The sequence below is a fragment of the Mycteria americana genome, chromosome 7, assembly GCF_035582795.1.
Source record: "Mycteria americana isolate JAX WOST 10 ecotype Jacksonville Zoo and Gardens chromosome 7, USCA_MyAme_1.0, whole genome shotgun sequence".
In the NCBI taxonomy this organism is placed as follows: domain Eukaryota; kingdom Metazoa; phylum Chordata; class Aves; order Ciconiiformes; family Ciconiidae; genus Mycteria; species Mycteria americana.
This window is the reverse complement of record NC_134371.1, coordinates 15,973,091-15,997,976: the sequence shown is the minus strand read 5'-3', so window position 1 is coordinate 15,997,976 and position 24,886 is coordinate 15,973,091. Positions and strand designations below refer to the sequence as shown.

At 38.6% G+C, this 24,886-nt stretch overlaps 1 protein-coding gene across 2 annotated transcripts; it reads left to right on the top strand.

The window, feature by feature from the left end:
- AGTR1 (angiotensin II receptor type 1) lies at positions 1-24,055 on the top strand. Of its 2 annotated transcripts, none has more exons than XM_075509092.1 (3): positions 1-263; positions 5,451-5,568; positions 22,399-24,055. In XM_075509092.1, exon 3 carries the CDS (start codon positions 22,420-22,422, stop codon positions 23,497-23,499), a length of 1,080 nt encoding a protein of 359 aa, XP_075365207.1. In that variant the 5' UTR covers positions 1-263; positions 5,451-5,568; positions 22,399-22,419; the 3' UTR covers positions 23,500-24,055. The 2 variants fall into 2 exon arrangements, with proteins under 2 accessions (XP_075365207.1, XP_075365206.1); XM_075509091.1 differs by having other exon boundaries at positions 22,367-24,055.
- The last annotated feature ends 831 nt before the right edge of the window (positions 24,056-24,886 follow it).

Here is a 24,886-nt window from a genome sequence, read left to right as displayed (position 1 = left end):
GATGGGTGGGGAGAGACAGCGGGCGAGCTGGGCTGTGCTGCAACGCCCCTCGCTATAAACCGAGGGGCCGCGCAGCGGAGCGGGAGGAGCGGTGCGGCCGGGAAGGGAGAGCGCGCCGAGCCAGCCCAGCGCAGCCCGGCGCAGCCCAGCCCAGCGCAGCCCAGCCGAGCATGGTGCGGTGCGAGCGCCGTCGGGGCTGAGCCGCCCGCCCCAGCCGGGCTGCGGCCGCTCCTCGCCCCGAGGCCGGCCCTCCGCGGAGCCAGGTAAGGCGCGTCCCGCCGGCGGCCCCGGCTTCCGCGGACGCGGGGCGGCCCCCGCGGGCTCTGCCGCTGGAGCCCGGCCGGCAGCCAGCCGTCGTTCCGCTTCCCGCCTGCACCTCGGGAACACGCTGCCGGGCCCCGGGGAAGGGAGGTGCTTGTGGTTTCTGATGCAGCCTCCTGCTGAATTTATACTTTGTTTAGATGAAGTTGGCAGAGGAAGTCTCAGTTCTGGACAAAAGCGCAGGCACGTAAGCCCTGTGCCCTGGCTTGCTCTTCGAGGCCCGCTCACTAAGCCCACACCACATATTTGTGTTGGAGACGGCTAAATGTCCCACAGCCTCACAGCCATGCCCAGTATGTCAGATCTTGTCAGCGGTTTGAAGATAAAGCGAAGGCAGCCTTTGACAGAAGGCACAGCACTTGGAGCAGTGACACCTTCTCACCATCAAGGCTCTTCCCAACAGCCTACAAGAGCCAGCCCTCTTATCTCTGGTCAAGATCAGATGAGCACTTGAAATTTTTATTACTGTGCTAAGCTCATGATATAAATTAGTCGAAAATCACTAAAGGCAATGCTGATGATTTTTGAGGCTTGTGCAGACACTTCTGTTTTTCAGTCTATCAGGCAATACAACTTCCACCCGTTAGCAACTAGTATTGGTTTCATCAAAATTGTGTAGCATACACTCTCTGTAACCAGATTTATTGCTTTTCTACAGAAATAAAAGAAAGAGTGATCTGCAACCAAAGATGAAATTTTAGTTAGTAAAGCTTAAAATCCCCCCTCCCCCTTTTCTTTTTCCTGGCATCAGCCAGCTTATAAACTTAGCTTGTACTCTGAATGAAACTGGACTAGACTTCTTCAACATGTTCAGGTGAAATCCTCTAACATATTTGCTGTCCTCCCACTCTCCATGCATTAAAACACTTAAAATGTTACCAGTTATTTACAGGCACACAAGCCCTATATTCTTCCGAGCAAGCAAGGTATATCGGTAACTAAATAAGTCAATCAGATCATGACATGTACAAGCCATAAATTTGCATGATTCAGTTCTAGCCATTTCTATATTTCTGCAAACCCAGTGGAATTAATAAGATGTATACCGATAAGCGGCAGCAGGATTCTGTCCAGAGCAGGCTACAGTTCACTGTAAATTTCCATCACTTCCATAAGTAGCAGTACTTGTTTCGATTGTTTTGTGTTGCATAGCATGGGACAGGCTAGTAAATGGGCTCAGTAAAATTACAAACCCCAAAAAGGGATGAGGGTAAAGAGGGATTTTTGTTTGGGAGGGGGCATCTTCTCTTTTCACTTGCATGAACCCACACCGCTAATACGATTAGATTTTTGCCTGAATAGGGGGATTGAATATGGCTTGAAGCAGGTAATTACCATGGTGATGTAGAAAGGCTCTTCTAGCTGTTTTAGTGTCAGACAAATGTTTCACACTCCTGACTATGGGAGTCCATTTTGCTTGTTGCCACCATAATCTTTTAAATTACAGCATCTTTCAAAGTGCTGTAATTCAAAGTGATATGATGAAGTGCCTACAAATTAAGCTTTCGCTCATGTATTAAGAATTTTAACTATATGCCTTTCCAGCAGGAACATGGTATTTCTGTACACCTTTCCTCTCGACAACTTGCACTATATAGCAGAGAAAAATCAGTTATGACTATGGAGTGCTTCCTAGTTTACGTTGCTAAACTGAGAAAGCAAAGTGGTCCTGTATGCTGAAGAGGGAAGTCACATTTATCATTAAATTTCAGTATAGTTGGTTTCATTCTCCCCTTAGTTTTGTCAAGGTAGTAGATAGAAACAGAGTTAATTCTTACACTGGAGGAGAGCAGAAGTGGTGGCGTGAGGTGTCCTGCCTTCCTGCTTGGAAACAGTACCTTGCTTGGGTTGGACAGCATGTGCAAACTGCAACTAGAAGTTACTGGTTTAAAAGGCAGTAAATACCAGCCTGAAATGCCAGCATCCACAGCACTGCAGAAATGAGGAGTGTGCTGCCTTTCAGTTTAAAATGTCACAATTCCACAACCTGCTTTTTACAGTCTGCTTAGAACAAGAAGATGTATGATTTGTATTTGTGTTACCCAATGAATGAATAATATCATCTTTAATTGCATTAAATATCTGAAAATGTATCTCATTTCTTTTTGCTATTTGTAGTACTATAAAAACAGAGGCAGATGCAGAATGTAAACAGGGTGATTTATTTACACTTTCTAGAATAATTCTGTTGAAACGTATGGACTGTGTTTGCAGACATGAAGATATGTGTAGAGTTAATTCCCATTAAAAATTTTATTTCAGATAATGGGCACTCACTGCATTTTCCTACACTCCTAAGTTTTCTGCACTGTGGTAATTTTATCCTCTGTGGTTTTTAAAGGAATACATTTAGGTGGTCCTTTCCTCTGGCACTGCCTATGGTTCCTTACCACAGCTCCAGTAATTAATATGGTAATTTAAAGTTACATAAACTACAAACTCTCATTACACTGTCCTAGTTAAACTCTTGTTTATGCAAAAGTATAATATTACTTGAAAATGTTTTAAGCAGTCACAAATTACTCTCATTTGCTTACTACCTCTCCTTTTTCTCTGGACCTTCTTGAGGTCCAAGAGCTACTAGTGTCACCAGTAGTATTCATAATCTCTCCTGTGGCTCTTACTGCCCAGATTTTAGGGCATCTAATCACACTGTGGGAAGCAACCAATTGCTTCTGAGTGGTTGGCATGTTCTGAGTGGTTGGCCACACTTCAAGTCTCCTTTTCTGCCTTGGTTAGTTCATAAAAGATCACGTTCTGTCTTGAGTTGGATAGACAACATGGGTATTTATGCATCATTTAAATAAAATACTATGTCTGACTTGCATTACATGGTTAATCTTGTGCTTTTTTCAGCTGAATTTAATGGTTATCTTACAGGAGACACCTCAATAAGAGGAGAAATAGACTAAAATTTAATTTGGATATGTTATACCTAAAGCTGAGTTGGGGAAACAGGTTGTCAAGATTCATTGGCATATGAATAGATCTACTTGGGCAGTATATTAGATAGGCCAAAGAAAGTGGCCAAGTGGCTAAGTCAGGGGAAGGGAGGCAGGCAGCCAAGCAAAATAAACCCCTCACCTATTTGTGACAGGAATACTGGCAACCCAGCAATGTATCTCCTCTGGCACCCAAAGTACTAACATGAAGAGAGGTCTGAAAGTTTAAACAAAAACACCACGGTTGTTTCCTTAGCTGTAATGAAGGGGACTAATGAAGGGCAGTTAAGTGAAATGGCACAGGTTGAGTGAAAGAGACTACTTATTTGATGGGAAATAGGATCAGACCTCTCCCAATAAATGACAGAGCAGAGAAGGAAAAAGGAAGTGAAATGAGCACTAGCTTCACAATTAATCTAGATTGCAATGCTAGTTAAAGAGTAATTACACATCAGACCCCTTGCAAATTCTTGGATCCATTGATCTTAAACCATCATCTCTCTCCAGAAAGCGAAGTATAATCTCAGAATTCTTTCAGAGTTGCAAGCCTGGTAAGACTCACGGTTTACAGCTGCAAGGACTAGGTCAGGGTATAGCCCGGCCACTACAGGCCCATGGTGGTCTACTTGTATTGTAGGCTCTATTGCATGTATAGCTAAATTTCTAGCCTTTGGGTAATCATGTTTCAGTTTTTAAGCCTTGTCTAGCTTACTGCTGATACTTGTGCCTCATGCTCTCAGTTGTGCAACAATTCCATCAGAAGCGCAGTGATGCGGCTATTGTGTTCTACCATGTATTCCTCTCAAATATTAACTAACAATTTTGCAGTATTCTTGGATAGCAGTTCTGATTTTTAGACAGTTCGTCCTAAGGTCTCCCTTTATTTTTAAGAAGTTAGCCTCTGCATTGTTAGGATCAGGTTTGAGAACCTAGGTAAGAGACAACTGCAGAGCATCACATAGAGAAATTTTTAGAAATCTTGTGGAATTCTGAAGACAAAATGGAAAATGCAGATCATGTATGAAGAGAGGGGAAAGTGGAGGGAAGACTAATTTTTTCTTTTCACTATTGTAGGGTTAGTTTCCACCATGCTAACAGGAATAAAAAGGTTGCTATTGCTGAGAATTGAACCCTAGCTACTTATCAAGACATGATGCATACAGGTTCCACTCTAGAAGTGTGATACTATTTTCCAGGTGAATAAGAACACAGTTCTGAAATTAAAATTTTATGCAAAGTTAAAATTTTGGAATGTATACACAAGGTGAGTTCAAATACATTGGTGAGTTTTGAGTAGGTGGCAACATAATTTACTATTAGAGGTTAAAGTTGTATAGACCTCATGCATGAGGCCCAAATGCTGTAGCCTGAAGATCAGAAAGGCTCCAGCAGAGCTGTTTTCTTATATAGAGCTGCTATTGCACAGAAAGTTACTAATCACGGTATCATTTTCTGTCTCTTCCTTCTGGTCCTAAAAACCCTGCAGTGAAAAGTAAGCCATTTAGCTTTTGCTAACCACAATATTTCTTTTAGTTCCCTTTCCATCAACAAACTTGTCTCTTAAGATCACTTTCACCAATAGACAGTCATTGTACTCAGAGCACTCATACCATGTTCTGTACCATCTTCTAAATATTATCCTTTGCCAAAAAAAAAAAAATGACAGATGTACTCCAGAAGAATCTGTGTCATTTTTGAACATTTTAGGGAATTTAACAAATCTGACAAGCAAGAGGAGTTATGATACTTGTACTTCATTTTTTTTACCTCAGCTGTAACAAACAAGTGAAAAGAAGTTATCTTGACTGTAAGTCCTAACAGCTGTGATTGTTTGAGACCAAGCACATATGAAATAGAATGGCTGGTCTAATCATTTATGGCCTTATCTTCAGATAAATGATGGATTATCCTAAAATTACTTTGAGCTTTCAAGTGAATTGCAACTAAGGGTGGGAAAATATCATGCTGCAAATGGCATGCTGTTAGTATTCTCTGTTGCACCATCACCTGAAAGAACCACAGATTTTGGGCTGTCAGGTGTCTTTTACAATTTTCATTCCATTTGGTTTTTGTTTGATAGCAAAACTGTCCAGGTATCCGCTATATAACAACACTAGCTAGAATGCTTGGTTACTATTTGTGGTGTTTATCTCCTTTTATTGTAGTTGAGTAGCATTTCTCTTACAGGCACAGAAAATGGGTAATAACTGAAGATGACCTCACAGCAGGAAAGTGAGATCAGATCGGCAGTGCAGCAGTGAGTGGCATAATTGAAGACAAGACAAAAAGCAGGCTACAGCAAAAGGTAACTGGCAATATCTAAAGAAACTGGTACTGAATTTGGGCAAGGTCAATATTTAGACGGTATTTCACTGTTTGAGGTGAAAGCTATAATTAGAGTTATGGCCAGAACAAAGAATGATTTAACCAAACACCTAATTTCAGCTAATTCTCCTATTCCTTTCTTTACTTCTAGGTCGTACAAATTTGTCAGTTACTGATAGATTGTTGGCTAGTGGAATCTAATAATCAGTAGATGAAGTACAGGAACAGAAATAGAAAATAAAACAGGATTCCCGAGTCCGCTCAGTTTTCTGAAAATTGAGAGGGATATACTGAATGAGAGTACTGTGCCTCAGCATTTCTAGCTCAGAGGGACCCGTACAAATAGTAAGACATTCCAGAAAACCGCTGAACAGCTGTACTTTTATGTAGGGGGGCTTACGCAAGGGAGAAAAATGCACTAGTTGACTTCCCTAAAAGATGTTCTGTTGGCAGTTATCCTCCATTTAACCCTGCTTTAGCATCAGCATAGCCTGGCCAGACCCTTTGCTTGAAGCAGGCAGCACAAAATGTACAAAGATGCAGCCTGAAGTTGTTTATTGAGAAACCATGCATGCCCCTCCCCATCTGACTTTATAGGATGTATGTTGCCTCTTCTTTATAAAGTCCTATTGGTTTTCATCTTTTCTCCTTTCTCCCCTCATTCTTGTTACCCAAGCCTAAAAGTTTATACAATTTTCCTTTTTACCCCTTATGAAGTACATTAAGCCCAAGAGTTAGTCTGCTACCACTCAATTTCTGGCAGTTGCTCAGGATTTCCTCCTTCCTCAGGTTCTTTACTTTGATTGATGCACAACAATCAGAAATGGAAAGCATGGGGCAGGAATCAACACCTGTTTTCAAAGTGGGACTCTAGCTCTGCTGTTAGATTTTTCTCTTTATTATTTTCCTCTTGCCTTCCATGTCTAGCAGCTTACCATGATAAGACAATTACAGTTTTTATTTTTCTCAAATCAGGCTTTATTTCAGGTAAAAGATATTTCTTTACCCATGTGCTTCCTAAAAAGCACTTCAAAGGAAAAGGCTTCAAAAATATTTTGCCTTTAAATACATTTTATGATACTGTTCCATGTTCTTACACATACCATCAAAAAAAAGTCACGTCAGTACAGTACAGCCACATATCCAAGCATTTGCTCAGCTCAATTGGTAATTTTCCTAGCACTAAAGTAAAGCTCATGTGGCACCTTTTGGAGGGCACAGTGCTACCCTTTCCAGGCATCTGCGCAGTTACGTTTGCTTGAGAACAAAGACTGCGCTTGGTTCAGGATGCACCGATTCACAGCATCATAGCTTAGCTCAGCTCGCACTCTGGCTGTAACAGCCTTCTTGGTTTTGCTACCTCTGTTGCTGGTCCTCAGTACCCACAAGGAACGTCTCAGAGCCAGGACTGTAAAGAGAGTTCATTAGTGAATTTTATTTTCAAAATAGAGCAATACATTTTATATTGAAAAAAGCAGGAAACAAGCTGTACAAATTTGGCAGAACATCTATTTTGGTATCATTCTATTAAGTGTGCTGCCTTCCAGACAAAGCACTAGGGATCACAGTATCTATTTTTTTCATGGGTGATAATACCTTTCCCACTGACATGGATTAAGGTGTCTGTATTTGACCTTTCATTCTCTTTGATTAACCCCTTAGCACCTCAGTAGTCCAATTGACTTGTACAAAAATCACAGATACATTGCTTGTCTTTATATTTGACTACTCAGATTTTCTCCTAGTCCTCATAATGATCTGCCCTTAACAGGAGTTTTGTGCAAGTGAAAGCACAATTGGACCTCTGTTTTCCATGTTATACTTACTAACAGTTACAGTGATACTAACTTCTCTTGGGCTTAGCTGCATTACCATTTTAAAAGATTTTTTTTGTCTGACTAAACTCTTGTACTTTACCAGTTACTCATACTGTTCTCTTTCCTTTCTGCCTTTGGTTCCCTTTTTCTGACCCTAATGAGGTATTCATTAAGAAGCCTCCATGCTGATCCTTTGCTTTTAATCTTTTAACTTTTCCCTCCAGGCTGTTCCTAACATTCTCATTTAAGGAAGAAAAGTCTTTTCTGAGGCGTAGTGTGTTTTTTTCCCACTGTAAGGATATCTAAATTAATTATAGAAAAGAAAAGTAATCGAGTGTCTCTATCAGACACAGTGAACCAAATCCTATTATGTATTGCTGAATTATGACACATGGAAGACAAAGTTTCCTCTGAACAAAGGTGTTGAAATCTAACGTCTGTTTCCTTGCACAGAAATCCACAATACATTTGCTTTTGCTTCTCCAGTAAGACAAACGCTATTTTTCAGCATGAAGTCAAAAGAAAAAAAAAATGTTCAACGTGAGGTTTGTTTTCCTCAGAGCCATAACACTTTGACTAGTGGGAAGTTATGTGGAAATCACTAGCCAAGGTCTTGGAAAGGCAGTGATAAAACTTCCACGTTAGGTGGTTTAGTTAACATGACAGATACTTCAGTGATACTGCTACGTCTGTGTCCACATAGACATAGACATGCTGCATCTGCATGTGTGCTTGTTTTTCAGTAATGTTTTCATTACTCAAAGCAAAAGCTTCTATCAGTCACTTTAACTGCATTGGTGATAGGTAAGAAACAGTGATGTGATTTGGTAGAGGTTTTTAGAGAGCAGAGTCTTTTTAGATAACAATGATGTGCAACATGAACTACTCTAAGCCAACTTGTTTAATTTCCATTAGATGAGAAAGTGGAACACCTCTTTTTGGCAGAGGTCTCTCCATTTCTGGAGTAGAAGCAGAGAATTTTAAGTGTTTCCTTTCTCTCCCGGTTTCTGACAGATTAGCCATTGTTGCAGATGAAGATAACTGTATTGCTCTGCACAGTGCATTTCTAAAGCTTGTTATTCATTAGTTTACACGTGCCTTCTATTTTTGCAGGAGGAGGGGGGTGGTGGTGGAGTAAAAATAAAAAGCACATCCTGCAGAAGGGACTGCGTATTAAGCCTGTAGAGCTCTTAGCTACATCATGGCTTCACCCTGGTGATTTACCTTAACGGGAGGAAAATGTCCTTTTGAGGATTAATGTATAGGTAAGGCCTCAGACACAGCAGAAAGTTTCCACGCACGTCAAAGCGCTGATTTGCTGCATGACCTGGAGCAAATTTATGTATGTAAGCTCTCTGGTAGCACCTTTCTTACTGTTTTACAAGAAAGTGCAGGAAGGCAGTTCCTTGTACCAGAAAAGTAGAAGTAATGTTATCTTGCAGAGTTTATTGCTCATCGTGTTATTATCTCACTTTTAACTAAGGAAAGTTGTTCAGGAGCTTAAGTTGCATACATAATGTTAACTTTTGCCTCTGCATCTTCTGGCTTAGCAGAAGAAGAGTAACATGACTGTGGGAGAGTAGGCAAATGACACTGGGTCTCTGAATAAAGCAAACTATCAGGACAAACAAGGAAGCCTCTATTTAGACTAACCTGAAATTCCACAAACAAGTCCTATCACCTCCCATCTTGGTCTACAAAGTTATTAGCTGTGTCCCTACCCTTCCTCCTGCAAGCATCTTTGTCTAGAGGAAGCAACAGAAACCTAATTAAAATATCACTTTCAGTAGTTTTATACTAGTAACACCACAGATTTGGAGTTGTGTCTTTCACAGTGAAACTGTAAAACAGAAAAAGGCCAAAGAACTTGCACCTAGATTCAGAAAAATCCTTTTCTCCCAGAAGTAGGTGATTTAGTTCATGAGGAAACAATTGCAGCTTTGACCTTTCCATTCCATTTTCTGTTGTGGTCTCTGCCAGCAACAGAGAAGATTCTGACAGTGATTGCATATTGCTGTAGGCATGCCACTCATGAATTAACCATTTTAGAACATTATCATTTCTAATTTAGATGCATGAAATCTAATTTTCTGCTAAATTATGAACAACCACTAATATAACCAAGAGTTTAAACTTATCTAAATTTTACCTGTTTTTTACCCAGAGGCTGGTAAGTGTACACTTACTGACCTCACTCAGTATCTGGACTTTCACAGAGTAGATTATAATACCCCTCTTATAGCTAGTCCTTATCTGGCTATACTGATTTTTTTTTTTCTGCCTCCCTATAGTAATACTTATTTTCCATCCTTTAATTACATGTCTTTTTGTTATTTTAACATTCTTAACAGAATTTGAGAGATGTTTTATCCTTTACCACATTTTTTTTCTCCGTGGACCAAAAAGCAGAAGAGGCCCATGTTTCACGACACACTACGTTTCATTTCACACACATTATGTTGCAATACAGCTACCTGTAATAAACTAAAAGATATAACCATTTACCTTTGTCATCGGCTCATCTCAATTAATAAAAGCTGAGAGTGTGTAGAGTCTTCATCATGGGAGGTGGGGGAGTCTACAAGAGAAGTGAACTCTGTACCTGTTGTTTCCTCACAGCTGCCTGTGGGAGTAGCACCACATTTCTTGGAAAAAGAATCTGTGTTGCAGAAAGTGCTCTGGCCCACAGCCATGTTAAGAAGTGATGCACATTTCTAATATTCTAGGCTTCAAATTAGAATACAACAACGTGTTAGAGTTTTATATGCTGCACAAGCTGTGAGGAAGAGCCAATACATACATGTGTCTTCTCACGTCCTGGAGTCGGTAACAGAGTAACAGTTTGTGAGCAAGGAATCCCCATGAGACACTAATATTTTGGGGCTCAGTTCTACAAGCCAGTCTACATGAGTAGTTGTTACTCTCAAGGCCCCAAAATGTTACTTACACATAACAGTGCTCATCAAATGATAAATCCCAGAATGCAAATAATAACCTCTAAAGAGGCCAAGATTTCATCCGACTCGCAAAAGAAAGATTTCTCTGGCACTCCTGAGGTTACTAACCTCTCACTCCTTTCTGCTGTATAAAAATAATTTCCATATGCTGTGAATTTTCATTGCATGTTTTAACAAAAGAGGGGCTAACTCTTCCTTTCCTACGAACACTGGTGCATCTGATTCATTAAAACCTTTGTGTTTGGACTCCTTAGCAAAGCCCAGCCTTCTTTCCTTTACCCATCCAAAATGTTTCTCTCTGCATCTTCCATATTGCCCATGCCCTTAATATCATGCTTCTTTGAAAAGTCACTATTCGCACAACACCAAAAGAGCAACAATCTACATGAGAGATTTCCAGCATTTGCCTGACCTTGTCTGTAGTGACCTCAGTAGGAGTTGCATCATCCCCTCCAGTGAGGGTAGGTTTCCCAAAATTTGGCTGAGTTTCAGGAGCTTTGTAAAATCTACATGGTAAAAGCACATAGTAACTACGTGCTTTTCTAAGTTAGCAAAAGCAACTTCCTTCTTACAACAGTCTGTGCCTTTTGCAGCAGCACTGTAAAGCATCATCCTTTCAGGTGTTTCTAGATAACAGACATGCATCATTTCTGCTACAGGATCTTCAATAGTTGTAGACTCCACACTTCTTTTCTGTTTTCAAGAAGTTGTAAAGATAAAAAAGCTTGCAGTGGGAACAACATTCCATAAAAAGACTAGCCCCAGCATTGCTACAAGGCAAGTTTCTTGATGCCTCAGTGAAACCAGAGAAAGAGCAAGTGGCTAAAGTACAGACAAGTCAGCTGGTTTAATCACAGAATGAGTTCATGCCAATAAGAGAAATCCAGAAAACTTGCCTTTCCTTGAGTACTGGAGATGATCTCAGTTTGATAATCATATTGACACCTTTTCAATAGTTTTTAATTTCAAAAAGGGGATAAAAAACTAACGATCCTCAGTTCTCTAAAGGATCTTTATGTGCAAGTACTGTTTCTTCCTGTCAGAGACAGTTCTGGCCTCAGCAATTCTTGGCACAATTGGGACCTCCAAGTTGCATCTCGAGCTGAAACTATTGTCTTTATAAATTCAGATATTGTTAAAAACCAGCAAAGCAACAAGCTAATTGCCTAGATGTCTCTCTGTGTTGCTCAAAACATTGTCTCTTCCTTGAACAGCAGTAGAAGAGAAAGGCTCTGTCTTGCATGCAGAGCAGTACATGGAAGTGGCCTTTATTCCCCCCAAAAGGCCACTTTCCAGGTGATAGCTACTTCCTACTGGAGCAGTGAAACCATTGACTAATACTGAGAAGATCTGGACGGTGAAACTCTTTCAGTGTTGGATGCACAAAAACATTCACTCCAGCAAGAAATAAGAATGACCAGAGACCAACAATACTCAAAACAGCACGGAAGATGTCTTGTAACCCCTTATTAAGCTCTGCGTGCTTGAAATCACAGTAATGTATTTCTCCTACAAGCTGGGAAGGAAGAACAGTTGTTGTTGTTGCTATTTTTGTATACTCATGGAGGCACAAGCTTCAGTGAAGAAGACCACATAACCTTAAAGACAGATTAATAGGTATATGAAATATACAGTAAGTCAAATTGCAATTTTATATATGATCTGAAAGGAGGTAAGGTACCTCACACATTGTATCTGATCTCTGTTCTGTTAGAAGAGGGCATGATAAGGGCTTTCAGCAGTGCTTTTTATTTCAGTAAGTTTTTTTTCTCTCTTGCCTCTCCACAGCCTTTTTAATATAAGGCTGAAATATAGATCTGGATCAAGCCCAGAATTAGTGTAAATTCCCTTACTCTTCAGGTTGGAGGCGTTCACAGTAGAAGTTTATCGTTCATTCCCAATGGAAATAATGGTGCCAATAGAAATTTTAGGTGTGTGGTTAGGTATCCAGCTAGGGTGTGCACTGCTGTGTAATTAAAAAAGAATACTCTAAAACTTCTTATTCCATGGAACTAAGCTATCAGAATAGAAACTTAAAATTCATCAAATGATTTTACTCGCACTGAACAAACCTGAATTTGATTTCTGTCTTTTATTAAAAATGATCACATGGGGCACACTATATTTTATATAGGCAATTCCAGCTGCAATAAAGGAAATGTGTTAATCCATTCATTTACTATCACTCAGAGAAAGTAACCGTGCAGCATGTAACCTTTCGCAGCTCAAACTAATCTCACTTTTATTCGTTCTGGGACTTGATGGCTTAATTCTTGTTAACTATTGACTCTTTCGGGTACTTCCAAATACCCTAAAGATACTACATAACCAGGAATCAAATCTGAAGTTACGAATGTGCAGTAAGCTGTACATTCATAATAAAACAGTACTTTACATTGTGTTGCCCTTCAAAAATCTTTTCATGTCAGTGCTGAAAACCCTAGAAATTCTAGTCCTACTTGATCTGAAATAGATCTATTTTTTCTTTCCTGGCATCTAATGTGCAGTAAATGGCATTGTTAGCAATACGAGGAGATGACATGCCCCTGAGAAACAGATTTTAGGTTAGCCTGCTGATTATTGATCATTTTTATCTCCTAGGAGGGCGCCAATCTTCCTTTTTGGTAAAGCTAATGGCTAGAACAGAGGTGCAAAAATCCATGCTGGATTGGTGATGATAGTTAATGCCCTCATTTCAAAGTCTTAATATGTCTAAATATCTTCAGCCTCTTTTATAAAAAGAGGCAATTCTTTTAGCCTGTGGTACAAACAAGAAGAGTGACTGCTTCCTGCTATAACAATCAATTTTTCATATTTAAAAACTAATTCAGATATAGGTTGAATAACCTAGATAAGGAAAAGATGATCTTCATTCCTGTCAAGACAGAGCAACTGAGGTGACTGGGACAAGGGGATATCACATGGGGATATCACGCAGAGATTCACCTTTCAGACATCATCTTTTCTGAAGCTTAGACTTTTGATGTTTAGTTTCAGAAATACTGGACTAGAAGTATTGAGCTAGAAATATATTTTACTTTGTTTATTTAATTAGCTTTTCAGTTTTAAGTTACTGCTGTGCGGGTAATTTTATATTCACGTCTCTTAAGGATATATAATACCCAAGACATATTAAACACCAGAGAGTTTGCAAGACACTCATGCAGCCTTGGTCAAAGAAAGAACACAGAGATTGCTGTGATGGATAAACATGAAAGAAGGAGACCAGAAAATTATGTGGAAAAATCTAAGATATCTGGAGTATGAGGTACACTGTCAAGCCAGAACCAGTGATCGCTAAAACCACCACCTCACTGATCTGTTGAAAATGGTTAATCCTTCAGTGATTCAGAGTCCAGTTCTACATTTATTGAGCCCAAGAACGTTTTTCCTCCCCTTAACAGCAGAGAAAAAAAAATGATGTGTGTATAGGGGAAAGGCTCCCAGAAAAAAATGTTTACTTTTAAACCTAAACCTAGAGGATCCGAAAAATGAAAGCTATAAACTGAAATACTGAAACTTACTCTCAACTGAAAGACTTTTGGCTAACCATAACAAGTACTCTGTGGATCAATCAGTCAACAAACTTTTGTACAAAAAAAACCCCTAATCATTGCCATGCTAGCGTTCACTAAACCACTAAGTTCTAGTGAGGTTGAGAAACTGTAGTGAAGTTGAGAAATCCTTCCTTGGCACTAACGTGTGAGTAAAATTTTATAGCAATATGTACATCAGGATTTCCCAACTTCTGGGAAAAAAACCATACATGAGGAGGGAATTGGTAGAGTTAACTTTGGCCAAAGAGCTAAGTAGCACAAAGAAATACTTCCAATGTTTCTGGACTCTGTAAGTAGTATGAGAGTATATGCAAAAAAATAGTTGAAACTTTCACTGCTGCTGCAATTGCTAGAATTATAACTGTGACATTATTACACTGTAGGCTGTTAAAAACAGCATGCAGAAAATTTGTCACATATTACATTGTAGTATTATTAAGCATTTAATGTCCCAAAAAAGTACTTGGGAGATTTTATTCATCACTCTGCAGCCCCATAAATTAGTGTTTTAGAGGTGGCCTTTCACTTATGCCAATTTTTGCCACATCCATTTCTAACACAAAGTCCTTCAGTGTGCAAATGAAAGATTAGTTTTCTTTATTCTGCATTTTAAATCTAGCCAACTGTTAGCTAGTTTTCTATTTCTAGATATCACTTCTATTCTCTCTAAATGCTCCTAATTTTAGGAGCTTCAAGATATAAATGTCATATGCTGGTACCCAAACATCCGTTAAGTGCAGAGATACACTGACACTGTATAACTCATTTGACATAAATATAGGACAACACAAGATTATTTCTGCTTATCTGGCACAAGACAATATAGTTAATATCAATTTTTTGGTTCTACTTTGCTCATCTATTAGTTTCAGTAAAATAAATGTCACTATAACACTAACAACCTTTCTTCTCTATCTGGATTGAAAGCTGTTTGCCCTTACTAGCATTAGAGAACTATTTAGGTAAATAAATAATTTGAAACAGAGTAACATCATCATGCACTGACACTGTCCAAAGGGGTAATGACAAACCCAGGTGTATTAGTAAGGGGGGGGGGGGGGGGGGGGGCTAAAAAATCTGGAAAGATGCTTACATTTTCAAATCGTGAAATTGTTTACAATTGATGAAATATATACAGCACTGGAGGTCTAAAAATGACCATTTGGATAACAAAAAATGTGTAGGCTTACCTTGCCTTTCAATTTCCAAAAATCCCTTAAATCACTTTAAAGAAAAAGGATTAAAAATAGTTCTGAAGTGGCATTTCCAACAATAAAAATATCTTCCTCCAAAAAGGAAAATACACGTTTGAGTCAAGTTAACCTAGAATTACTTTCAAGAATACTCCCTGGCTGATATTTGGAAAAAGAGTTGGAGTCAAGTTAACCTAGAATTACTTTCAAGAATACTCCCTGGCTGATATTTGGAAAAAGAGTTGTATGATTAACAACATGCCTAGTTAGTTTTAAAATAATCTTTTAGTCTAATGAGTAGGTGTTGCTATTTTTCTATCTGCATTATTAAAGTAAACTATACTTTATTCTCCCTTTAAAAATATTCTTCTTAATTTGACTCAAAAACTTTAGAGAGTTTAAACTGCATATGTCTTTGAAAAAATAAAATATCAGGATCTTGTTCCATGACTTACAAGTGCAAGAATTGGACTGAAGGTTAGCAAAACCAGGAATGTACTAGAATATAGGAAATTAGATATAAGCTAGTAGATACTAAAATAAACTTGAAATAGTTCACTCTGGTACAGTATACTTTACATAAATGCAGAAGTTCAATGACAGGTATTTGCCTTGTGTTTGCATCTTAAATAAACTTGAAGCAAGGGAATATTTTGAAAAGTGATGGCACTTGAATATAAAATAAAGCAATTCTATTATTTTAAAATAGGAAATACAGACCTCTAGTGGTCGAAATATACATTATATGAGTTAAACTTCAAAGCGATTTAAATGTCACTGTGCTTAACTGTGTTACTTTCCTTTTCCTTTACATTCTGCCCCCCCCCCAAATCATTCAAAATCACACACCCCCCCAATTCCACTGTTCAGTCATTCCGCAAGCATTGATTTTTCCCAGAGGAAAAAGTCCTTTCATCTGTCCTTTTCTCACAGAAAATTTATGACTGAAACTGAGTACAGTTGAAAGATACTGGGGAAGTGAAGGGAAAATTAATGAGAGTAGTCTATGAAAACAAACAGAAGAGAGATGTTCATTCTTTTCAGAATAAACTATGAAGCCATCATATAGAAGTACAGACTCTTTTGAAGTATGCTGGAGGAAATAAATACAGAGAAGTTCTTACAGAGAAGGTCAGAGTACATAAACAGTTCACGCTTACAAGGTAGCAATAACTGGTCCTCTGCTAGCACAAAATAAGTAATAAGCAGTTACAGAATTTTGATGTTATAGAAGCACCAGATCCTAGAAAGATCACAGGCAGTTTATATTCCAGCTATATAGAGCTAGCACAATGAAGCAGACCAGCTTCAACTCTTGCAAGGGGAGAGCACAAAGAATCCACGTATAGGTTAGAGAATTAAAAGATAAATACTTTACTCTAAAATAAAAAAAACCAAAACCAAAATGAAAACACCACAAAATTAACAGCAATTTCAACAGATTGGCAGTTGCTTCATGAAAGATTGACCAGGAGGACAGCTATTAAATGAAAATGCCCAGGCCAGTACAACATCCTGCAAATTCTGTTTGTTCTCATGTCGGACCACCTCCTGATCCAAAATTGCAAAAGCAACAGCCAGCTTGACAGTTACTAATACAGATCTTCTGAAGCTTGCTTTCTGTTCTTGGTGCTCATGAACTGATGTACAGACAGTGTTCCAGTCCTGTACTGCCTATTGCAGTTCCATTTTAGTAATATTTTGATTTATTGACATTTACCATGAAGTCAGACACTGACCTCTGTGGAAGATAGTAGCAGTGATGACAGGAGGCCTATGCACACTGCAAGGCCGCAATAGTTTGAATTATGTGCCTTTGTTTGGCCCAAGTGTTTGCATTTCTCTTGCCCTCCACAATTCACCTATCAACTCTGGACTAAAAATACTTAGGAAAGCTGTGAGTGGGGAATACAGACTGTTAGGAGGAGCAGCAGAAATAAGAGCTAGGAGAAAGGTAAATTTATGGCTTCACACTGGTACTGCTCAGGAACTCCAGGAAAGCAGAGGAGATGCTGAAGTAGGCATATGAAGTAGAAGAAATTATATTCATTAAGGCAATGAAGATGAAGGGGGTTGTTCTGCTGGATAGGAAAAAAAAAAAGGCTCTGAAATAAAGCATGTAGAAAGTGTAATTAGTTTCTCAGCAATTAGAAAAAGAAGATAGAAGAAATTAGGAAAGGGGGGACTAAACTCTCAAGATAAAGGAAAAAAGCTTATGCCACCAGAAAGAAACAAACATAGCTAATATATTGAACATACTGTTCTAAACATTTTTCAGCCTCTCTTCTCCCTGTGCAGTAATTTTATATAAAAATAGAATGCATCATTCTCTTAAACATGGAAATATCTTCTCATTTGTAAGAAAAGCAAATAATCCACCTACCATCAGAAGAAAAAAAACCCTCACATTACCTAATGGTGAGGTCGCTAAACTGTGGCAGGGCTGGTCAGCCTGAGTTTATTTAGTCTTTGTCAAAGCAAATATCAAAACCACATTTTTGTTTAAAATCTGACTTGTGACACCTGCTTACCTATTTATAGCTGATGAAGTTCTCGCAGAAAGCCACAGTCAGTGCTATCTTATCTTTCAGTAGGCAAAGTGCTATTTACCTTGCATGGGCTCAGCATTCCTTGTTGTTTCCACAGGCAGTTTAATTAGGATGCATGTTCACCCAACAGAAGCAATGAATGGAGTGGTAAGTAATAGTTGGTAGAGCAGTCTGAAGCATTTCATTGTCAGTGACTTATTATAATCATTGTAATTTAAAAAGATAAAAGGTCAAACAGGACAGTAACATACAACAGGGGTCTGCTGCTCGTCAGATAATTTGCACTGAGATTGATGTTGCAACACCATTCACAGTCACATCAATTCAATCCTCTTGGAAAAATCTCCTTGTGTATCAGCCTTAAAATTATCCAATTATCATTACGTTAACTGAGGTCATTTGAGATGCTTTAAATGGAATTATCAATGTGCACAATTTTAATACTTGCATTTAACTGGCCAATGGTTTAACCTGCTCTAGTGACTTCTGGCAGCATAAAGCTGTACCAGCCATCTATTTCTGTAACGTTTTTAAACAATCTGCAGCACTTCCTATGTAGAAGTATCTGCTTTGCATAAAATGTATATAACCATGATCCTGGGACAAACAGGTGAACTGTGGCAAGTGAGAATAACAGCAAAAACGACAGTGGTACAGAAAAGAAATCATTGCCTGTAAGGAGTTCACACCACTACGGCTGCCCTGTCTCACCACTCAGCACTGCTATGGGCCCATGCCTTCCAAAACAAATGACTTCCTTCTCCTGTGTTGAAGCTTTTCCTCATGCTCTAAAGTTACAGATGTCCTCAAGGCAGCAGATCTACCTGAGGCTAGCTCTGAAACTTGAAAATTTCCGGGAAATTTAAAAATTCAGCTTGGGGTTGGCAGTGCCTTCTTCACTGTGCTTCAAATGTAAGGCTCTTATGAGGTTCATTCTCACAGCAACATTCAAACTGTTTTCAGATATACGTATGGCAATCCATATCTATTTACCCAAAAGCAACCACAATATGTATTTCTGCTTCCTTTTCATTTACTGAAAATAGTGATCATTTCTTTATTTATTGATTGTAATTCCTTAGTATAATTTAAAACTGATAACATACCAAACACATCCTTTGCACAATTCCACTGACTTCAGCATTACACCAAACCCTTTAATTCCCCAAGGGTTACAGTCTTACACAGGTAAATTTGAACTATCATACTACTTCTTGACCAAATTCCCTGTTCTTCATGGGAATTGTTCTGCCTTTTTACTTCCCAAGCACTCCAAAATAAGCTCAGGGAATTCAATACCTGAGAGAGCCAGACACAAGTTTCCCTACTCAATTATTTTTTATTCATTTTAACACATTTCTGAAAATATAATATAATCATTATTACACTTTCTTGCAAGTACATATGCTATTAATTACATCAACTGAAGCTACTTCTGGCATGAAAAAGTACAGGCCACCACATGGGTAGAAAAGGGAAATTGGAAGTTAAACAATGAAACATGCTAAACTGAAGGGGTGGATGCAGTGACCATGAGAAAGGTGCCTTGGCATCTACCACTGCACAGAAACAATCCCATCAAAGGGCTGTAATGGTTTAACCCCAGCCAGCAACTAAGCACCACACAGCCACTTGCTCACTCCCCCGCAGTGGGATGGGGGAGAGAATCGGAAGGGCAAAAATGAGAAAACTCGTGGGTTGAGATAAAGACAGTTCAATAGGGAAAGCAAAAGCTGCGCACGCAAGCAAAGCAAAGCAAGGAATTCATTCACTCCTTCCCATGGGCAGGCAGGTGTTCAGCCATCTCCAGGAAAGCAGGGCTCCATCACGTGTAACGGTTACTTGGGAAGACAAACGCCATCACTCCAAACATCCCCCCCTTTCTTCTTCTTCCCCAGCTTGATATGCTGAGCATGATGTCATATGGTATGGAATAGCCCTTTGGCCAGTTGGGGTCAGCTGTCCCAGCCGTGTCCCCTCCCAACCTCTTGTGCACCCCAGCCTACTCACTGGTGGGGTGGGGTGAGAAGCAGAAAAGGCCTTGGCTCTGTGTAAGCACTGCTCAGCTGTAACTAAAACATCTCTGTATTATCAACACTTTTCAGCACAAATCCAAGCATAGCCCCATGCTAGCTACTGTGAAGAAAATTAACTCTATCCCAGCCAAAACCAGCACAAGGGGGAATACTCACCATCAGCTACATTTGTCTTAGCCACTGAATCTGCCAGTTAGTACACGCAGAGCAGGATGCACTTGCCAAATAGTACCACCGATTGGTTAATCTAGTCACGGAAAAAGGTCTTGCTCAGCCTTAACTGGGCCCTGATCTACTTTACTGCAAGTCTAACTTGCAGTGGTGATTTTCTTAGTAGAGACTTCACTACGGTTTCTTACTGCTAAGTTCTGGGCTGTAGTCTCAGTGGGTATGTAAGTGAGCAAAGGCTATGATAATGAATAGACCATGCAGCACCAGCATGTAGCTGGGACAGGGCAAATATTGCCAGACCTTGATGTTGCAGAACCTATCAGTTATTGTCAAATCTCCTTGGGCACTTTCACAACCAAGGGATGAGGTAAGAGGGTTTATCTTGAACTCTTCTTATTGTGGTTCTCCCTGTCCTATGGATAGCATGACCTTCCACAGAACCAAACACTATGTATTCTAGATTTGGCACAGTTTGAAAGCCGGAAAGTTTTGCTCAGGATGTATTGCTCAGTGCCACATGTGATCAGAATGGTGTACATTTCTTTGTGTCAGCTGTATTTGCTTGACTTTTTAACTTCTTAAACATGGCAAAAATAGCTGATGTCATTTTGAGGCATTTGTACCGAGGCAACAAGATTCATTCACAGAATGAATTAGAGAGACTGGGAGGTGTCGCATTGCACATCTTGACAAAGGGTTTATTAGTTGCATTTAACTAGATATTCCAAACTTGATAGAATTATCAAGAACCTAAATCTTGAAATTACCCTGCTAACTTTATGGAAATGAATCTGCTTATTAATGCAAACCTATAATAGAACATGAGCTAAGATGATAGAGAAATACTTAGTCTTTTAAAAGCTAATAAATTGAGACCCAAAGGATGACCTTGCTCACAAGATGCTGACTGCAACCCATATTCTGGGTTCAGTGCCTGGCTGCGATTCAGACTTCCTGTGTGGGCTTTGCCGAGACATATCTATGCCTCACTTCCCTATTAAAAAAGCAGTCCATTTGGAATAAGGTTTGTCTCCAACAAGAGCATGTCAAACACTTTGTTAAAACAGAGTAGCATTCTGCCCTTAACAGGAATGTCAGTGCTGAACAACGCAAATGATGAGCAGCCACCTCCGTAACAACATAGCCCATATTTCTGTAATGACAGGTATCTTTTCTTTCTGAATGCATCTGTTCTGCCCAGGGTCTTAAGGTGTGTATATTTATCTATATAAAAGTGACTTACATTTATAAGGGGTTTGTTTGTTATTTTACTTAATCTGTGTGTTGTATATTTCACTTACGCTGTGTTTGAGGCAGCACAAGTTGGGTTGGCTGGCAGCTGTCAGGATCCTGCAGACAGCAATAAACACTATTCTGCAATAATAACTATTGATTTTTTATTTATTTTTTTTTTAAATCTCCACTATTTCTGAGGGAAGACTGTCTATTTGTAGACTCTGGAAAAGATTTAGTATCAGAGTTACTTACAATGTACTACCTGCTTCCTAAAGTCATAAGTCATTAATAAGGAAATCACTCTTGCAGAACACACAAGCCCCAGCAAACCAAACAGGTGCCCTGTAAAAGAGATTTCGTACCATTTCTATACACTTAATACAGTCCAGAAATATTTTTCATACTCTAAGACCACAACTTCAACTCTTGGATACATAAATTTTGTCAGTAACTGAAAAGGTAATGTGAATTGTAGTTCCCCCTTACACCCTTCTTAAACTCTTCCTACAGTTATTAATGTGCAACAAATCAGCACGTCTGATAGTGGTAGTTAAATACTATAGTCCCAAGTCAGATGGGGAGCTAGGTAACTTCTGAAAATTTAAGGTATTTGTAGTACAACAGAACACTAGATTGTGTGAGTATCTTCATCTTTCTCTGTGATGTAAAAATTGTCTCAAAGAATTAAGCTTAATGAATACAAAAAAATTTCTAGTGATTCACATCAGAGATCAAAATGAGTACCTAATCTGAATTCACTTACTTTCTTAATGCATTACACTTCGTATTTATAGAATGAACTGGTATTCAGAGTGCTTAAGTGTAGTTTCTGAGATATCTGAATAACTTTGCTCATTAGATATATTACCTATTTATGGGGAAAAAAACACCTAAAGACTCTCCTGAATTTATAGTTATCTGCTATTCTGAGTCTCTATTATTATTTTATGACATATGTTCACTAACCAGTCTTATTTTAAATTGGAATCTTGTTAATTGCAAGAAGTTTTTTAGATTTCATTTATGTTGAAAAGAATCTAACAATGTTAAGCCAACTCCTAACATTCTTACCTCTGTTTTATTCTGCAAACAAAGTCTACATAGGAATAGAAATTGGTTGAGAAAACTCTTGAAGATGGCTTATTTTTAAATTCAAAGACATTGACACATTGTGTTAGGCAAAAACTTGACATTTAATTGAAAGTTTTTAAAAATTAAATCCCTGTCATGAATAATATTTTCTTCCTCTTTTCCCCTCCTAGGTGTGAACTTCATATTTTCTCCCTGAAACTAGGTTACAGCTGAAGAGATCAAGATGGTCCCAAATTACTCTTCTGAAGAAACCGTTAAAAGAATCCACGTCGACTGTCCCGTTTCAGGAAGGCACAGTTACATCTACATTATGGTTCCAACTGTTTACAGCATCATCTTTATCATAGGCATATTTGGGAACAGCCTGGTCGTTATTGTCATTTACTGCTACATGAAATTAAAAACAGTAGCCAGCATCTTTCTTCTAAACCTGGCACTGGCTGACTTGTGTTTTTTAATAACTCTGCCACTCTGGGCAGCCTACACAGCCATGGAGTACCAGTGGCCTTTCGGCAACTGTTTATGTAAGTTAGCATCAGCGGGGATAAGTTTCAACCTGTATGCCAGCGTGTTCCTCCTCACATGCCTTAGTATTGACCGGTACATGGCCATAGTACATCCAGTGAAGTCCCGAATTCGACGTACCATGTTTGTTGCCAGAATAACTTGCATTGCCATCTGGCTTCTTGCCGGTGTGGCCAGTTTGCCTGTCATCATTCACCGTAATATATTCTTTGCTGAGAACTTGAACATGACAGTCTGCGGTTTTCGGTATGACAACAATAACACAACACTCCGGGTCGGGTTGGGTTTATCCAAAAATTTGCTGGGCTTTTTAATTCCTTTTCTGATCATATTAACAAGCTACACCTTAATTTGGAAGACCCTGAAGAAGGCATATCAAATACAAAAAAATAAGACTAGAAATGATGATATTTTTAAGATGATTGTGGCAATAGTATTTTTCTTCTTCTTTTCCTGGATTCCTCATCAAGTGTTCACTTTTCTGGATGTATTAATTCAATTACATGTAATAACAGACTGCAAAATCACTGATATTGTGGATACAGCTATGCCCTTCACCATTTGCATTGCTTACTTCAACAACTGTTTGAATCCTTTTTTTTATGTTTTTTTTGGAAAAAACTTTAAAAAATACTTCCTTCAGCTAATAAAATACATTCCACCAAATGTCAGCGCACATCCAAGCCTAACAACAAAAATGAGCTCCCTCTCGTATCGGCCACCAGAAAATATACGCTTGCCCACTAAAAAGACTGCTGGGTCTTTCGACACCGAGTGATGTGTTTTGCAATATACTTTTTTTGAACAACCTTGTGAACGAAGCAGCAAGAATGACAAAATTCATCTGCAGTCCTGAACATCACAGCTTACTGCTCATTACAGAAACAATAGATCACCTCAGAGAAATCATACTGTAAAGATTTAGCAGTGGCCTTTTATTTTACGTTGTGAAGAGGACTGCTTGGTTTTCATTTTGTTTTTCTTTACTGAAAGCAACATAAACGCTGGACAGGCATGTCAGAGTTTGTCAGCATCCTGCCATTTACTCAGAACTACAAAAGAAGGGTAGAGAAAACTCCTACATTAAGTTCAGAGATATTTTTAAAGGAAAAGCTTGTATAAATTACATTAATTATGAAGGGCCTGTTTTGCACATACATGAGCTATTACAAATTTTGTTCAAGGAGCTGATGGAGCAACATTGCTTGTTTTGTTGTTTTTTTATGACATAAATGTCATATCATCATATTTATAATACATTTTCAAATATACGGTATAAATAGAGGCCCAATTTTAAACTCAAATGGAAATTTAAGGTCCTTGAAATTGGTCTCATTCTGATTTATGCTACTATTTTTCATTCTTTAAAATGGCAAATTTTTCATAATATATGCAATAAAATGCAGATTTATTTATTAAATATAGAAGAAATATATTTTTAGATTTATATTCCTACTCATAGATTTCAAACATTGCTTCATAAATGTACATTTATATCCCAGTGGGTATTTTTGTAGTAGTTTAAAAAAAATAACTATATATATACACCCACACAAAAATGGGGTTCACTTAACCTTTCCTCATGATAAGCCACACTGACTTTGAAGAACATTACTTATGGAGTGGGTTGATTCCATACTCTATGTGACTAAAAGTAAAATTCTGTATTTGAAAACAGGAGTTCCAGGACAGAGGTGATCAGAAAACTTCAAACTATTTTTGTATAATAACCAGTGCACTCAATGAGAGAAATTGCCAACTAATCAAATCCACTCAATTTTTCAAATTCCTGGACATTTAATAAACTCACATTCTGATAAGCAAAAATGTGACAATGCTTGTATTACGTTTAACTAATAATGCTTTTAGTCACATCACGAAACATCTGAGACCAAACTTTACTCTTGGCTTTTACAGAATTACTCTCCATTTATGCAAAACTAAGCCTGGAGTATTTGCTCCCTGTAGAAACTTTTTTTATGTATATGGAACAAATTCAAGTTTATACTAGCATAAATCAGAACAAAAGTCTGGCTTAAACTCTCCATACAAATGACGGGGGAAAGGTGATAAGCACTGTAGGAAGTTTCAATTAATGGTATCCTCGTATGTCCTTTTTACATCAAATAATGAACTCCAGAAAATACTTATTCTTGATTCACACT

Coding starts and splice junctions, on each gene's coding strand:
- AGTR1 (XM_075509092.1), top strand. CDS start 22,420: ATGGTCCCAAATTACTCTTCTGAAGAAACCGTTAAAAGAATCCACGTC.